Source organism: Lepidochelys kempii, chromosome 2 (assembly GCF_965140265.1).
Source record: "Lepidochelys kempii isolate rLepKem1 chromosome 2, rLepKem1.hap2, whole genome shotgun sequence".
NCBI classification, from domain to species: Eukaryota; Metazoa; Chordata; order Testudines; family Cheloniidae; genus Lepidochelys; species Lepidochelys kempii.
The window spans coordinates 91,840,069-91,858,326 of record NC_133257.1 but is presented as its reverse complement, the minus strand read 5'-3'; the positions used below and the strand labels follow the sequence as shown (position 1 = coordinate 91,858,326).

The following is an 18,258-nucleotide window of genomic DNA, read 5'->3' as shown; positions in this document are numbered from 1 at the left end:
CCCCTTCACCATGGGCTATGTATTTAAAAAATACCCAGAGTCACCTGGATACAATGATCCACAACCACCACAAATCATCTGGATTCACTCTTCAACTACAGTTATTCTGCATTTGTTCGTGCAGAAATTCTTTTTTAAACAACGCATGCCATGTGGAACAATCTTCTCTTGGTTCAGCAGCTGAGCTTGTAAATTCATTATACCAAATAGCTGCACAAGCACCTGTGCATACACATCTACAGTGAAAGTATGAGATAACAGAAAATGTTATGCTAGTGCATATTTTTAGTCCTGCAATTTCAAATGTTTATACTTTATTTTAAAAATAATCATAAAGGTTAACTTACATACCACACTTTAAACTCTGACATTCAGGCATTTCAGTTATCATGAAGATGTAACACTGTATACTGGTTGGGCAAAGAGAAGTGCTTTGGGGTTTTGTTTGTTTTTCCCAACTGCACACTGCACAAGCTTTTTACTCCTCACTCTCAGGCCAGTAACCAGAAGCTGTAACTTAAAATAGAACAGCAAGGAGTCAACTTCAAGCAGTTCTCAATTCTACCAACACTCCTGCACGTGGTTAACTTTAAAAGGGGAGCAGACCCTCTGAAGTGAATGGGAATACTCTCACACTGTTAAAGCATGTGCTTGAGTGTTGCAGAATATTGGGAAATTTCAATTCAAATCTTGCGTAAAGTTGTAGTATGTTAAAATAAGGGGTAGAACAGCAACTGTTTTGCAGTCTTAAAGATAATCTGTTATTGATTTTTGAGCAATTGGGCTTGGACCATTTTTGGTATTTAGCACAAAGGTCTAACTTTTTTTTCTGCTTTTTAAAAAATTTTCGATATGGGGAATGGCAACACCAGGCTCTGCTGTTCTTTTGCTCGTGAACACAGCAGGGGCTCTGAGAATGTGTATCAATGCCTTGCACCTCAACTGAAAGGGCAGGAGGCATTGAATCTTAAGACATCTGTGACGTAAAATGCTTATCACTGAGTATACAAAAGTCAGTGACAATCATTTTAAAAAGTTCCCCTCTCACTTCCTTACCTTTCAAACATTTGGCCCCTTTTGATGTAATTTCATACAAAACCTGTACTTCCAATTTAAAAATGGAGGGGGAAAAAAAAAACTTACTTTCAGTCTTTATATATCATAAGCCAGTAAAAGTGTACCAGATAAGACTTTTCGTGGTCACTCAACTATAGAAGTCACAATCAGCAAGCTGTCTTATTTTTAAACAAGATTTGACTGTTAGTATGTATTCAAAGGAAACAATACACTAAATTTGAGTTTTAAGCCTTCTGAAGAAAAAGTTGCTTAATTCACCCCCATGTGCCCTACTGTAAGTGTGTATTAGATTAGACATTTGCATCAGAAAGGCTCTATCATCATAATAGTATTCCTTTTGATAAAAAAAGCAAATACAAATCTTTTAAAATAAGTTTAATTGATCTACCTAATTATAAAATTTATTTTATGCAATGAGGTGGAAAATTCTACGTGACCAAACATGCCTAATTAAACTTCTACTGTAGTATATACAGGAATATTTTCTTTTATTTTAGATGTCAATTCCAATTATCTGTTAGAGCTCTAGAACAGTTTCTTGAAGGCATGTTGAACTTTGATGACACATTTATCGATGTGATATATTGTATAACAAACTCACCACCACAATAAACAGAATACAAAAAACCCCCAACTTTTAGATAGGCACTTTAAAATCAACCCTCTCTCTCTATATATATATATACATATAGAGAGAGAGCTCACAGTTAATGCTGCTTGTGTGTAGTCACAGTTCGTCAAAGGATACAAAACAGTAGAGCTAATATCCCTTTGATGCACAAGCACAAACATTAGGTTCCAAATACTGTGGTGTTTGCAAAACATGCAAGAAAGCCCTGATTTTTGAAAATCTTTTGGAGGAAAAGTGAAAAATGAAAGCAGCCAAAAACTGAAGCATTTACAATCATCTGAGTAAGGCCCTTTAGGATTTATTTTAAATACGTATATTAAACCCCTTCGTTCTCAGGTAAAAGGTTAAGAGGCTGAGAGATATATCGTCTGCTTGGGTGAGGATACTGGTGGTTGGCAGTGTCAGCATCGCAAGAGTGCTCTATCAGAGGAGGAGGAGGTAGGAGCTGGGCATAACTGGACCATCTCGATCCAGCCCGTGGGGAATCCAGAGGGGGAAAGAAATACCTGAAACAATTAAGACAGGAACAAAACACCAAAACAAAAAACAAACAAAAAAAAAAACAGAAGAAAAAGAGAAAAGTAGTAAATACAAGGAGAACCAAAGGGGAGAAAAGACATGCTGGAAAAAAAAAGCTTCAGTATATCCATGCCAAAACCAATGAAACATAACAGCAGAAATCAAGGCCCTCATTGAAAACAAGATTGATTGAACAAGTCTGGAAACTGTTCTTTAAGGAAAAAAAGTATACTCTTTTCCACTGAAAGCCTCATAAAAAAGATTATAAATACATTCCTAATATGCATTTTACACAGAAACAAGTTACTTTGTAAATTAAAAGGATTTTCTAACACAGCTATCAACATCTTTGATTCACACAGTTCTCCTAGAATTTCATGCAACTTATTAACAGAGACTTTAATAATGCTTCATTTGCAACACCAGGCAGACATTAAATATTATGCAAGTACACATGCAGCATTTGCATCCAACTCAGATCAATTTTACTGCAAGTTTCTAGATCAGATGTAAAAACATGAGATTGTTTTTATAATATTTAGATATCACAATATACATTTACAAGGAAGGACTACTCTTTTCAATTAAATACAATCTTTGTATGTATTTACATATTTCTGCAGAAACCTCAGAACAAGCTTAAGATTTCTGTTCAACACAATGCTCAGAGTATGCCATTTCATGTAATTGTTTTGCCAACTTCTATTAAGACTTACCCGTAACATTTATGCATTTTAATAGAACTATTAAAATATTTGTAGACATTATCTATCTTACTTTTTGCTCTGAGAATATTTACAGAATGGCATGGCCAAGTAATTAATAAAATCCTGGGACAATCCATATTTAAAGATGCATGTTTATCTGAATTTGTGTGTTTTCTAGATTACTGTCAATTTCAGAATGTTGTGCTCAGAGGGAATCATAACTACTCCCTGGAATTACACCACAGGAACATACAAGCACATATCAGAAGAAAGAATGACAGCACTTGCTTCATTTCAAAGAAATGTTTTGTAACACCACACTAAGTTAAAGCTATTATCTGTACAGTTGTCAAATCACACTGTTCTCTTATTCCTTTAAGATTAACAGTTTCAGTATATTACAAAGTAATTACAAAGCTGTAATGTTTAGGAATCAATTATATATTTGAACACTACAAAATGGAAAACAAATCAACACTCAAAACAATTTTAATGAAAATTAATTGACTTTAATGGTCATTAAGCAGTCTTTTCCCTCCTCACACCCCAGCTAAGGACAACAAATCCTCTTAACCCATATACTAGTCCATTAGTTTCATGAGCTTTCTGGGAGGGAGGGGAGGGAGAGAACCTATTTTTGTGGAAATCTGTCTCAACAAGAACCCTCTCCAGTTATCCTTCTTTCAGAAGTTCCAACAGTGTCGAACTGCAATGGCTAGTACAAAAAGGTATACAGTGTATTTTTTAAAAGGCCTTTTGAATTGCGTTTAGTAGTTATCAAGCTGCTGGTGTCTTGGGAGAGGTCAAACGGCGTTGGGGAGGGGAAAAAAGTTCTCTTTCCATTCCTGTGTGCATGCAACAAGCAGCAAAACAGCAAAGTTACTCCAGTTAGGTTGATATCAGCTCTGTTTTCTGTTAAAAAGGACATAATACAAATGGAGAAGGGAAAATGCATCACAAATCTAGGCACACGTGGTTATCAGCACAATAAGAACACAGCACTACTGAGTGTTTCTAGTTATTTATTTTCATGTTTCAATCATTCCAAAACTATTTTTATCACTAACCCACAGTTTGGAAAGCATAAGTGGTATGATGTACTTATTCTGATAAATTTGATTTTCCAAAGATTGAAATCTTATTATAGTTTAATTGTCCCTTAGCTGCTTAAATGTACAATGCATTGAACATCAGCCTAAAAAGCAATCTAATGGTGGTCCAATCCTATTTGGTCAATAGTTAATAGAAGCTTTGTTTTAAACTTAAAATCCACTAAAGCACATTATAGCTATGATTTTTACACTAACTTTCAAACCAATGTAATCACAAAGCAAAATAGGTAGGTAAATACTTTCTCACACAGTAAGGCTCTATCATAAAGGACAGGACCCAGTATAGTCAGAGATTCCATGGCCGAAGACTTCACAGTGGAATTCACCCCTGCTGCAGAATTGTGAACAAGTATCTTACATTTCTCTTTTTTTAAAAGTATGTTTCTAGTCCTTAGAATTGTGGAGATAACCTTGGAAACATACATCAATGAAGTGGTGGCTGCCTGAGTCTGCCGAGAGCCTGAAACAATAGCTCTAAGAGGTGTAAACTGTCCCATCCATCACAGTCAGGGCCCTGTGGCGTCTACAATTCCACAGCTGTAGAATACAGCATTTTTGCAAGATGATATCGAGTTCAACATTTTTGCTGCAACCAGCTGACTTTTGTCTTCCTGTCCTCCTGGGATTTGGTCTGCAGCTGCCTCTTGGCTCTCTAGCTTTCCCCACAAAGGAGAGTTAATTAGGTTATAGTGCATGATCCCTGCACTGTTCCATTGAGGGCCAGAGCTGGAGTTCAGCTTACAGCCAAGAGAAGGAGGAGCCAGAAGCATAGGCTGGCCAGCTGGGCTGCCAGGATAGCAGAGTAGCAGCCGACACTTGGGAAATCAGGGAGATAACCGGCTGAAGCCGGCTACAAGCTTCCCCCTTCCCTCGTACACACAAGGGAAGGAGCTTCTGAGCTGGGCCTCCTGGACAACATCGCGGGAGCCAAGGCTTGGGTTGTGGAGCCAGGCCACCTGGAGAGCACAGGAAAGATACCCATCCTCAAAAATAATCGCCATAAAAATAATTACTGAATTTTATGTGAATGAATATTTTGAACTATGAACCACAGTTGTATTTGCTTAAGAATGGAAATGAAAGTTATTTCACAATGATAGTATAAAATAATGTTTGCTGAAGAATTTGGAAATTTCTGCTGTGGAATTTGGTCCCATTGTGCTGCAGAGTACACAGAGCCCTGAAAAAGGGTACCTGCTATATGCTGGAATCTATGATTGCCTTACAAATGCAAAATTAAAGAATTTAGTAAGCACTTTTCTAAATTTTAGCATAACAGGAAAAAACACTAGTGCAATAATAAAAAACAAATATTACCACACCTAAAAACCATAAGAGACGCATCAGAACTGAGTGAAACTAAGAGTGAAATAGGTACACAAAAGATAGACTCTAGGAATTTTGAATACACTATGTATAAATTAGCCTACCTGCCAACAGCTGATCCATTTAATGAATTCTGTAGGCTTGTATTGGCTGAACCTAGAGAAGCATTAAACATTCCCTGCTGAGCACTACCATTGACTGGACTCCCATTACCTTTCAGTATACCAGTACACTTCCAGTTGTCCATGTAATTAGCTGCAAAATTACCAAAAAAAAAATAGTTTTTATTTCCATCCCTAATCTCCAAGAACATTTGATAAGGTTACAACATTTTGGACAGATTCTCAGCTGGTATAAGTCAGTGAAATGCCACCAAAGTCAAATGAGACAATTTCAGACAGCTGAGGATCTTGCTCTTTAACTGTTGACATTCTCTTCCCACACTATTTTTTGCAATTTCCTCTTTATTAAGCTTGAAAACTTCACTGTACAGTAAATCAGTAAAATACAAAGTTGTAAAGTTCAACCTTCCTGTAAGTAATTACGTACAAAAATGTTAGTACTGATAACATTACAAAGTATTAGTTGGACACATTAAAGATTAAGTAAGTATCTGTACTGTTCCCTGAGCAGGATCTGGGGATTGTAGATTTTTCACTCTTCTGCCATGAGGCGAAGACAGAAATTGTAACTTTGGTATTTTAGAGTTTTGTGTACATCTCACATTTATTCCTGACTGCAGTAGACATGTTCATGAGAAAAGGTCACATTAACTTCTACTACCTTAGTTAGAACAAACTGAACAATTCAGAAGACAAGTTCTGTTGGCTATTACTGTATTCTAAATCAAACAAAGCAAGTGCCCTCTGAGGGCCAGCAAACAAAAGATTTCTTTTCTTTTCCAAACGCATGCAGCAACAGAAAGTCTTACAGTCCACGAACCAATTCAAAGGAACTTGCATTCCAGAAAACAATTAAGTTTTCCCGTAAGTACAGGTCAATCTTTAATCTTTCAGCATTGACAGAGCAACCTAAAATAGCTTAATGTGTGCCCCACAGAACTCTTACCTTTCCATAGTCTAACACAGCCATCATCACCAGATGATGCAAGCACTGTGCCTGTAATGTTCCAACTCACTCGCCAGACCTGGGAATTGTGATTATCAAACTGAGCTACTATCTGAATTTCAAATTTTGTTAGTCCTCCAGAAGAAGTCAATTCTTTCCTGTTAAGAAAAAAAAGCAGGTAAAATTTCTACATGCATCTGTATTTGAAGACAACAAACATTACTAATTCTGACCAAAGAAAATACAAATTGTCTTGAATGTGCAACAACAAAGGGGAGCTATGTTTTCCAAGAAGGTTTGTGACAATATTTTCTCAAACAACTAATAGTAAATGATGGTGAAAGAAAATTTTGTTGTGCTAGTTCATTGGTTGCCTTTAATAGGCTGCTAAGAGCAACCCTTTCTGGATAGGCTTATTAAAGTATTAAGCACTGATAATGTTTTGTTTTATCTCCAGAGCATATTAGCATAAAACTACACAACTATATGGTTTCATGTTAAGAAATCTGCTTCAAAAGCTCACCTTACGGGTTTCAGTGTGAAAATTCGTACATCTTTGGTAGCTACAGCTAAAATATGGAAGGATCTTCCCAGGTTCGGAGCAAATGCAATATCATGTACAGGATCAGTGACTGTCATAAGAGTTTCTGCTTTTGCATACTTCCTGAGGAGCAACAGACAGGTTATTCGTTTGATGAGTGCCGACATCATAGCCAGTGATGCAAATAAATGGAGTAGACAGAGGGAATTACTGTACAGAGAAGGGTCCAGCAATCAAATATAAATTAAAAAGAAAAATTATTAATTTTATAGTTACAAAATAATATCTTTTAATTCATGTAATCTGTGTTCAATTGTCTGCCTCCTTTGCTATATAATAAGCATCTTTTGTACTATAGTCCAATTCTGCTTTATCAGAGTAAATTATATTAGATTTGCTCTACTGTCATTGCAGACAGAATCTGGCCCAGAATGAGGTATGAATCCTCAGGATTTTCCTGCCTCATGCACTATTCAACAGGCACACTGAATAAAGCAGGATTCTTATCTGATCACATAATTAAATAGTTTATCATAAAATTAAGGTTTCATACGCACATCTGTGCATTTTCTTACTGGAGTGCATAAATTTAACAAATCTAATGCTTTCTTAATAGATTTCAAAGAATGCTGATGATTCACAGGATTTTCTACCATCAACTTTGAAAATATTTTACAGGTAAATAAATTTTTTAAAAGGTCATGGAGTAACAATCATTGTTCATATTAGCATTTAAAAAATGGTATTCAAGCACAATGAACACTGGACTGTACCAACCTTGGCCCCAATCCTGCTAAGAGTTATATATATATATATATGCTTAACTTTAAGCACATTAAGTAAATCTTTGCAGGATTGGGGCCATGGGACTGGGGCCTCAGATCTCTGCGTGAAAATCCTAGCGACACTCATTGGGTTTGTGTGTTCGGAATGGCACCACTAGCCATGGTCCATAACCATGAGATGCAACCTCAGCCAACATTCTGAGATTCTTCTCCTTCTACCCATTCCATGATACAGGAATATATGCAGCAACTACAATGAGGCAGTATTTCAAACATCATTTCAAACTTCTCACAATGTACATGTTTTATTACTCAAAAGTATATTTTATACTTCTATCCATGCACAATAGTAAGAATTATTTAATCACCATGTTGTTATAAACCAGCAAATAGCCATTCTAAACCCATTATAAAGATTATACAGTACAACCTCAGAGTTACGAACACCTTGGGAATGGAGGCCGTTCATAAATGTGTTGTAACTCTAAACAAAGCGTTATGGTCGTTCTTTCAAAAGTTTGCAACTGAACATTAACTTAATACAGCTTTGAAACTCTACAATACAGAAGAAAAAAGCTTTCCATTTTATTAGTAGTTTACTTTTAACAGTACTGTATTTGCTTTTTTTCCTCTTTTGGTTTCTGCTGCTGCCTGATCCTGTACCTCTGGTACCAAAGGACGTGTGTGGTTGACTGGTCGGTTTGTAACTCTGAAGTACTACTGTATTGGTTAATTCCTTAGTTTACCTGGTGTTTTCATTGTATTCATAAATCTGAACCTTAGCCAGTATATTTGGACTGTTGTCATCACTTCCTACAGCTATCATGGGAGAATGAGCTCGAGAGCTGCAAGTGAAAAATAAGTGCCATTACATTTACAAATTACTATCATGTGTAACACAATTTAAGCTATTTTAAGTATTACAGATTTAAAAAATTAAAAATGTTAATTAGATTGCAAAGTCAAGCACTCGAAAGTTAAGAAATGGCAAGATTTTCAGCTGGCCGTGCAACCATCATTCCGTCCCCCAGAATGACCATCCTCCTCAGTGAATGAGACTGTGGAAAAAACAGCATGAAACTGAGGACTATCATATAATGCTGTCAAGGTTCCTTCCCCACTCTGAACTCTAGGGTACAGATGTGGGGACCTGCATGAAAGACCCCCTAAGCTTATTCTTACCAGCTTAGGTTAAATAGCTTCCCCAAGGTACAAACTTTGCCCTGTCCTTGAACCGTATGCTGCCACCACCAAGCGTTTTAAACAAAGAACAGGGAAAGAGCCCACTTGGAGACGTCTTCCCGCAAAATATACCCCCAAGCCCTACACTCCCCTTCCTGGGGAACGCTTGATAAGAATCCTCACCAATTTGTACAGGTGAACACAGACCCAAACCCTTGGATCTTAAGAACAACGAAAAATCAATCAGGTTCTTAAAAGAAGAATTTTAATTAAAGAAAAGATAAAAGAATCACCTCTGTAAAATCAGGATGGTAAACACCTTACAGGGTAATCAGATTCAAAACATAGAGAATCCCTCTAGGCAAAACCTTAAGTTACAAAAAGACACAAACAGGAATATACATTCCATCCAGCACAGCTTATTCTACCAGCCATTAAACGAAAGGAAATCTAAGGCATGTTCTAGCTAGATTACTTACTTACTAAACAGGAGTTGAAAGGCTGCATTTCTAATCTGTTCCAGGCAAAAGCATCACCAGATAGATCCTTTGTTCCACCCCCCACTCAAGATTTGAAAGTATCTTGTCCCCTCATTGGTCATTTTGGGTCAGTGAGGTTACCTTAGCTTCTTAACCCTTTACAGGTGAATGGGTTTTGCGTCTGGCCAGGAGGGATTTTATAGCACTGTATACAGAAAGGTGGTTACCCTTCCCTTTATATTTATGACAAATGCATATAAACATGGAGATAGAATGGGGGTTGTAATCATAAATTGGGCATTTCCTAACTTGCAAGTGTTTGTCTTTGCAACCTAAATAACATTTTTAACTACTAATTTGATGTGTAATTTCTTAGTGTTTTTAAGTAAAGTCAAAGGTAAAATAAACTGTATAACTTTTAACAGCTTCCACCTCACATAATGAATCAGGAATGTCTGAACCTGAACCTTCAGTACTGAAGCACAGATTACTACTATGTGAGCTAAACACATTCGCTGTCTCCAGGAGAAGACTATTGTTTCAAAAGAAGGGGTGGGTTGCCAGGTCCAAAGGTGAAAAATCCAAGGAACTGTAGCCCTGTCTGTGTCCCCTTGCCCCATTCCTGGTGTTGGGGGAACTCTTGTCCCAAGTGTTTCCCCCCCATAGAGGAGACTGGTGTCATGCACTGGGTCTAGGAGTAGCCTGGTAGGGACCCATCCTGTCTTCCATTCCGTCCCTCCCTAAGAGATGGAGGAGCCGCTTCCCCCATGGGAAACTATATAAACTATATAGGGTTTACGGAGTGAGCCCAGACCACGTCTCTTTTAAGTTCCCCTCGTTCCCCAAAGGCGGCTTTGACAGGTCACTGGGTATTCCCTGTTCAGCATGTGTTACTGCTTTAGCAGTAGCATCAACCTGGCCTCAATGTTCAGTGACTTGGGAAGTCTTATAACATTTTCCTGAAGAATACAAGTGACAGAAAGGAAATGGTAATATTTAACACTGTATCTCAGGCAAATCTGAATGCTGTTTCATGAAACAAAGAAAAGACTTCTGTAGCCCAAACAGATTCCTCCTGTTAAATATCAACAGCCTGCTGAAAACAACAAAGGAGAGTTTCTCAAAGAAAGCTCTCAAGAATCCTTTATAACAAAATTAGGCAAGCTTAATGTAGGGGTCACTACACCCCCAACCCCACAATTATCATTCATTCTCAAACTCTCAGACACTTATGATTTGATCCAACCAAACTAGGTCAAAGTCTTTAGTAAAGTTTTCTTCTAGACCTGACAAAATCTTTTGTATTTTTTCTGCATTAATAAGTTTTAGACAAACTAATCTTTGGACTTTTCTTCCATTCATTCTTTAAACCTGTTTAAGTGATACTGTATAACTTACCTTGATGGATTCCAAGAAATGCAACTGCAGCTTAGCTTACATGAGATTTCATGCTGCAGTGACCACTGACTGAGATTCATAACATCTGGAGCTTCATATATCCTCACTACGCCATCTGCCGAACAGGTTGCTAACATAAGACCCATATGCTTGGGAGCAAACTTCACATCTGTAACAGATGTCCTACTGTCTACCAGAGTGGTCCTTTTTACCTGAAAGTAAATGCAGTAATCGTTAAAGAAAAAAAATGCTTCTGAGCGTCCATCAATTATTTAGTCACCAGTTTAGGATGCAATTATGTGGCCATATAAATTGTCATATACTAGTGCTCCAAGGTCTAGAGTTTAATCTTAAAAAACCCTAATGGCTTGCCTACAGACACCTTCAGCACCAGTGTAACTATACTGGTTAAGAAACATATACAGTTAAATTAGTCAAATCTATTGTAGGCACAGTTATATCCATATAAAAGTGTTAATATTGATATAGCTTGATTTGGCAAGTTTACCAAAACCAGTTTCTAACCAAATAGTTAAATCAGTGTATGAACTATGTATGTAGGCCAGCAAATACCGTCAAGCTCTAAGTTTGGAAACAATCTTGAAAATGTGGAACAAATGTGCACTGACAAGTATATATGCCTGAATTTGCAGACATCTTGAAACCATATGTCCGGGAGACGTGAAATGCTCTGTTCATATGTTGACTCTGAGGTCTAATGATGATGCTTTCAAATATCAATATTGTTAACTATTTCACTGTTGATCATTTCAGCAGAAACATCAAGATAATATACTACTTTGTTCTTGGAGATAGTTTCAGGTAGCTACAGTGGGGCAGATAATTTGTTAAGGTTTATTGGGATGAGAAATTTCAATTCCTTCCCCCATATTTAGAGTAATCACCCCTTCTGCCAAAAAGGTGAGAGAGCATATGCATGCACACAGAGATACATTTCCTCACCTGTATCAAAGCCTGTTTCCTGTGCACCAAAAAACCACCAAAATCAGCTTCCACCCCTGTTTTTGAGTGCCAAAAGCCATAAATATCCCCTATGCAGAAGTCAAACCTTCAACTTTATCCCCGCCCATCATATTTAGTGTAATTATACATTTTCAATACAAAAATTTTGCACGATAAAATTGGTAACAGCCTAAAATGGGCTGAATATCATAATAAAGGATACCATACTTATTGTTACATGCTGCACTGACTGTGGGGGTAGGTGGGAACAGTCCTACATAATTCTGGGATTCCTGCTGCATAGAAAGGGTCTATTGTGCAATACAGAACATTAGAATTTTGAGGTAAACACTTTTTCCTCAGTGGATATTTTTTGAACAGAGAGACGGGATACCAAAGTAAAATGTATAATATAAAAAGATTCCAAATTTAGAGCTGCAGACATCACTCTATAACGAAGCTGACAAAAGGAAACATTTTCGCTTGATGTTAGGAAACACTTAATAGCGACATCTATTTGTCAGGTTGCATGCTGAAAACCATGCCAGTCATTTAAAACGAGCCTAGACAAAGTACAATCCTAAATTAACAAGGGAAACTGTCAAATAAATGACTACTATTTTATATTAACAGAAAAGCTCCATAGAAAAGGACAAACTTTCTCTAGCTCTATTTGGGAATCAAAAATGGGTTGAAGAAAAGAAAACTCCCACCAGATTACAATAACTTGCAGTTTGGAACAATTTCTAATTTAGCCAAGTTCAGTCCTCTATTTAATTCTGGAGTTTTAGCAGCTGAAATCTGTGGTCCTTAATACTTAACAATCAATAGATGAGGCATAAAATATAGGAGAATTAAAGTATGTGCATCTCAAAACTAACAACAACATTTCAGGTCTCACCCAGTGACTCTGCCCTCGAAGTTTATCATTCGACTCTCCCACTATCTCTTCCCACACTACAGCAGTTCTGTCAAAAGAGCAGGAGGCCAGGACCTGTCCAAACTCAGGATGAGCCCATGTCACACGCCACACGGACCCACTGTGTGTCTGGGAAATAAAAAAAAAACATTGTAGCCTACAGAATGCGTATTTCACTTGCAATCATGGGAAATTTAAAGTTAATATCTTATTTTTAAGTATATCAAGTTTTCTAGGGAGGTAAGAAATTACAGCTATAAAAGCAAAAAGTAACAAATCTAAAAGGCTTTTAGAGTACTTCTTTGAAGTGAATCCTCACTGACGAGGCTCCAAATTCTACATCAGCTACACTACTTATTGAAAACCATGTTCAAAATTCCTTAATATCTGGAAAGATTAACTACTATAAGTTAACCAATAAGGTATATGGGTTTATTTCTCAAGTTTAGAAATTACTACTATATCCCTAAATTTGAAGAAGTGGTTAAGAAGCTAAAGAATATGTCTTAACATAGAAATTAAAGCTATATTTTAAACTGCCATATGCTGCTGCCATCATCTCTGACTTCATGGGCACTTCTCCAAAGTCCATACTGAATACAGCTGATTTTACTGCCTGCGTGCTGCTCCTTTTTCAAGTCTCTCTGACTGCCTACTTCTTTTCTTAAGAGGAAAGGACTCCAAAAGCTTCACTTGGATTTCCAACTTTAGAATTACAAGATTTTGATACACTAATTCCTATTATACAAACTACAGTACAACTCAAAAGTTGACCACCTCAGTACTCTTGTGTAACTATGTGGATTGGCCTCACTGAGAAGCTCTTCTCAGAAAAAAAATACGGAAAAGTCATGTCCTAATACTAGACTCCTTCAAATCCATGGATATCTGCAATACATCTGTGGATGCGGACACCCGCAGACCATTTTTGCAGATTGGATGTGGAGATAAATTTTGTATCTCCGCAGGGCTCTCTACCTATAAGAGATAAGAGTTGATAAAATGACTTTTTGCCACTTTCATTTTCATGACCCATAATGAGACTAGAACAGGGGTAGGCAAACTTTTTGGCCTAAGGGCCACATCTGGGTGGGAAAATTGCATGCAGGGCCATGAATATAGGGCTGGGGTAGAGGTGCGGGAGGGGGTCCAGGTGGGGGCTCAGGGCAGGGGGTTGGGATGCAGGAGGGGTGCAGGGTGTGGCAGAGGGCTCAGGGTGCGGCCTCCGACCCAGCATCACTTACCCTGAGCAGCTGCAGGGTGGCAGCGGCGCACAACAGGGCTAAGGCAGGCTCCCTGCCTGCCCTAGCCCCCCGCCGCTCCCAGAAGTGGCCAGCACCACATCCCTACAGCCCAGGCAGGTGGCCAGAGGGCTCCATGCACTGCCCTCACCTGCAGGTACCTCCCCCAAAGCTCCCAGTGGCCACGGTTCCCCGTTCCCAGCCAATGGGAGCTGCAGGGGGCAGTACCTGCAGGCGAGGGCAGCGCGCTGAACCCTCTGCCCCCAACCCCCTCCGGCCCCAGGGACCACAGGGACATGGTGCCGGTCGCTTCCAGGAGCGGCGTGGGGCCAGGGAGCCTGCCTGAGCCCTGATGCGCCAAAGGACTGGCAATCCGGCCCGCAGGCCATAGTTTGCCCTCCCCTGAACTAGAAAACAGTCCCAGCGACACACTGCAAAGTCTGAGCAACAATAACCAAAACTCTCTGTTGTATTTTCTCCCTTCTGGCTCCTGAAGGTACTGCACATTTACTAAACATATCTGTAAATGTAATAAAGTCTATAGTAAAAGACCTCACTACAGCTTCTGCTCTTTAAAACTTTGAGAAGTGAGGTGAGACTGGTGGTCTTTTTAAAATGAGAACAACTGGATTTGCAGATTAGCAAGATGATAATCAGGGAGTTTCTACTGTACAAAACTATGAGCCAGCAAATACTTCAGTAAAATGATTTACTGACAAAATACTGGCATAAACATTCATAGTTATACTGAAATAATAATGCTTACCTTCCAGCTGGCAGTACAGTGCCAATCCCCATTTTCACTTTTGTCCCAAACCTATTAAGAAACCAAAATGCAAACATCTACTTTGTTAATCTAAGCATTTTCTTCCTGCAAGAAATGGAAAGTAAGCAAAGCTTACAAGACAGTCCTTGTACACAGAGGCACAATCCACATATACCAGGTAGTAACCTTTTCCCCCTGAAAACCCTGCCCATTCCTACATACCCTTGCATCTACATGGAGGCAGTTGCAGGACTAAGGTCATAAAAGCCATTTGAAAAATAGGAGCCTTATTTATTTTTGTATAAAAGAATTTATTAATAAAGGTACACAGCCTGCTCACTTCATCTTAATCTGAGAAGAGCATGAGAATTCCAAAAAATCTTAGTTTCACACTCTGTTACACTCAGGGTAAAAAGCTTATAACTACTAAGATGTGAAATTATGACTGCCTTCATGTGTGTAAAATTATATTATAATTAAAGGTTACTACTGTAAGGCTACTTTGTGCAAAGAAAAATCCAAAATGTTCCACTGTGTCCAAGCAGAAAGATAACTATATAACTGTAAACAAAACTTTAAAATGGCAAAATCTTAGCATTCCAAATACAGTGCTGAAAGTTGTAGCTTAACATTGATAAAGAGGTACTATTATAAATGGAAAGTAGTATTTTAGTGTTCACGCAATGAACTCTAGAGCTAAATCTTCTATTCCAGTGGTTCTCAAACTTTTGTACTGGTGACCCTTTTCACATAGCAAGCCTCTGAGTGCGACCCCCCCCTTAATAAATTAAAAACATTTTTAAATATATTCAACACCATTATAAATGCTGGAGACAAAGCAGGGTTTGGGTTGGAGGCTGACAGTTCATGACCCCCCATGTAATAACCCTTGCGACCCCTGAGGGATCCCGACCCACGGTTTCATAGAATCATAGAATATCAGGGTTGGAAGGGACCCCAGAAGGTCATCTAGTCCAACCCCCTGCTCGAAGCAGGACCAATTCCCAGTTAAATCATCCCAGCCAGGGCTTTGTCAAGCCTGACCTTAAAAAACCTCTAAGGAAGGAGATTCTACCACCTCCCTAGGTAACACATTCCAGTGTTTCACCACCCTCTTAGTGAACCCTGAGAACCCTGTTCTATTCTCAAGCATATTTCCCACTTTTATCAATCACCTGTAACTTCCTCAAGCGCATTTTCTTCAGGCAGAAGTTTTACAAACTTGTTCTCAGATCAAAGGTTGGTTGTTTTTTTAAGTTTGAGGTAAACTGGTCAAGTTATTTTTGAGCAGCAAAAGCATATGACTTCAAGACTTTGACCAGCATTCCATTAACTTCACATAACTTAAAAGCAACTGATACTATACATTTCCAATTTGCCATGATTTTAATCCTCACTTAGGGAGGAAAAAGCAAATTAAATGTGAAAGTTGAGTATTTTTTTAAAATTGTGGGAATTATAAAAGTACCTGTCTGAGCATACATGATAGAACATTTAACTCATTATTTTATGTTACCTCAGCTTAATTTTAAATCACATATAGTAGTACTATTAAATCTTCCAAACAATATAGAAAAGTTAAGTTTACTGTCACATCCATCCTCTACAGGAACCTGTTAACATTTTCTTTTCTTTAAGAAGAATAAAGGTAAATGCAATATGTTAATCTTAACTATATAAAAGAAAGCCTGAAAAATCATGTATTTGCAAGTCAGGAAATGCCAAAAGTTGACAGTTCCAAAAGCAATATGAACACAACAACATGCAAAATATTTTCTATTCTTGTTTCCTCTGCAAAGTGTAAAACTTGGTCTTTTTATAGTGTATATTTTAGGGTATGTGTAATAATATGTATCATTCATAATATATTAGGGCAAGGTAGAAAATCGCAAATAGAATACAGCATCATAGTGCACTGTGGTTAAACCTGGGCAGGAGAACCCTGACTACTTGCCATTTCTTGACTTGTGTGTTTGATTTCTTAGTTTTAACAATTGACAATTCGTACGTTTACTTATTACAGTAAATACAACAAAACCTTCCTCACTGTGGCTTCCTCCTCACTGCTCTGCTAATAACGCAGTAAGGTGCTCGGACACTACCTTTCTTTTGCCCGCAGACTCTCACACCGGCTGCCTTTGACGCTTTGACCAGGACTAAGGGCTCGCTAGTTAGTTGGTGCGCGACACACGTGCCGGGGGTTAAAGGCTGGCTGGCTGCCCCCCTCACCGTGGCTCTGAGGGAGCTGCCAGGCGGAGACGAACAAAACATCAACGCTGGGCACCTCCCCGCGGAGGCCGTGGCGGGGAGCGGCAGGCCCGGCCCAGGGCGGCAGAGGCGATCTCGCCGCACTGGGAACGCGTGGCGGCCCAGTCCTGGCCGCGCCTCAGGGCCGCACACGGCGGGTGGGGGGGGGAGCGGGAGCTCCCACGGCACGGCTGAGCCTGGTGCTTCCCGCCCGCCGCCCGGGACCCCGCTTCCCGCCCTCCCCGGGACTGAGCGGCTGGCGCGCCCTGACGCCCGGCAGGAACGCAGCGGCGGGGCCCCCGCACCTTGACGCTCTGGTCGCTGGAGCAGGTCGCCATGCGCCGCCCGTGGAAGTCGAAGGAGACATCGTGGATGAGGTCGCGGTGATCGGCCGCGATGCTGCGCGCCACGAACATCCCCCAGCCTGGGCGGCGGCGACGGCGGCAGCTTCCCTCCGAGCGCGCCGCTACGGCTTCCCCTGGCGCGGGGCAAGCGCGCCTCGCTCTCAGCCCCGCGCCAGAGCGAGGGTGGCTCGCGCGTGCATCTGCTCCCAGCGCGTGCGCACCAGGGAGCGTCCCTCGCGCTCCACCAGGGGCGAGCCGAGGCGTCGCGCGCGGCGCCGGGAAGGCTGTTGCCAAGCCCTTGGGAATCTGCGCGAGCGCAGCGTGGCCCTGCCCCGCCGCCTCCTACTGCGGCTGCGCGGGTCTAAGGCGAACACCACGAGGAGGCCTTGTGGCACCTTAGGGACTAACACATTTATTTGGGCCCAAGCGTTCGTGGGCGAGCACCAGGAGTGCGGGTGGGGGGTACCCTCCGGTATGCAGTACCAGCAAGAGGGTTTTAGCGGGTACGGGGTACTGGAAGGACTGGGAGAGGCTAGCCCCCGCGGGGGCCGGAGCTGCACTCAGTCTTTAGAGGAGCAGAATGTGGCTAGGGAGGGCATTCATTCTTTATATGGGTTTCACGGCACACTACATATGCTAACAAGCTTGAACCCTTTTTTAAAGTTTGTTAGCGTATGTATTGTGCTGTTAAAGTGGCCAGGAGTCCTCGAGAGAAGCCGTGCGGGGACGGAAGGTGTTTAAAAGGCAGGTTTTGATTCCTGCTCAAGCCTCTGGACCAGGGGTGGCCACCCTTTGCCTGAGAAGGAACCAGAATTTACCAATGTACATTGCCGAAGAGCCACAGTAATATGTCAGCAGCTCCCCTCCCCACCCCTCTCCTAGCGCTTCCCACTCACGGGCAGCCCCGCCAATCAGCGCCTCCCCCTGCCTCCCAATCACTTGTTTCCTGGGGT

At 40.3% G+C, this 18,258-nt stretch overlaps 1 protein-coding gene across 1 annotated transcript in view; it reads right to left on the bottom strand.

Annotated features, from left to right (window-relative positions):
• CEP192 (centrosomal protein 192) overlaps nt 1-17,637 on the bottom strand; it is a 206,263-nt gene extending 188,626 nt beyond the window's left edge. Inside the window, exons 1-9 of the mRNA XM_073329624.1 lie at nt 17,267-17,637; nt 14,715-14,765; nt 12,690-12,836; nt 10,826-11,037; nt 8,513-8,611; nt 6,964-7,104; nt 6,441-6,598; nt 5,477-5,627; nt 2,028-2,214 (exon numbers count right to left, since the gene is read on the bottom strand). Of these exons, the coding sequence (XP_073185725.1) occupies nt 2,028-2,214; nt 5,477-5,627; nt 6,441-6,598; nt 6,964-7,104; nt 8,513-8,611; nt 10,826-11,037; nt 12,690-12,836; nt 14,715-14,765; nt 17,267-17,377 (1,257 nt within the window). The 5' untranslated portion in view covers nt 17,378-17,637. The remainder of the gene's footprint in view (nt 1-2,027; nt 2,215-5,476; nt 5,628-6,440; nt 6,599-6,963; nt 7,105-8,512; nt 8,612-10,825; nt 11,038-12,689; nt 12,837-14,714; nt 14,766-17,266) is intronic.
• Nucleotides 17,638-18,258: the final 621 nt, after the last annotated feature.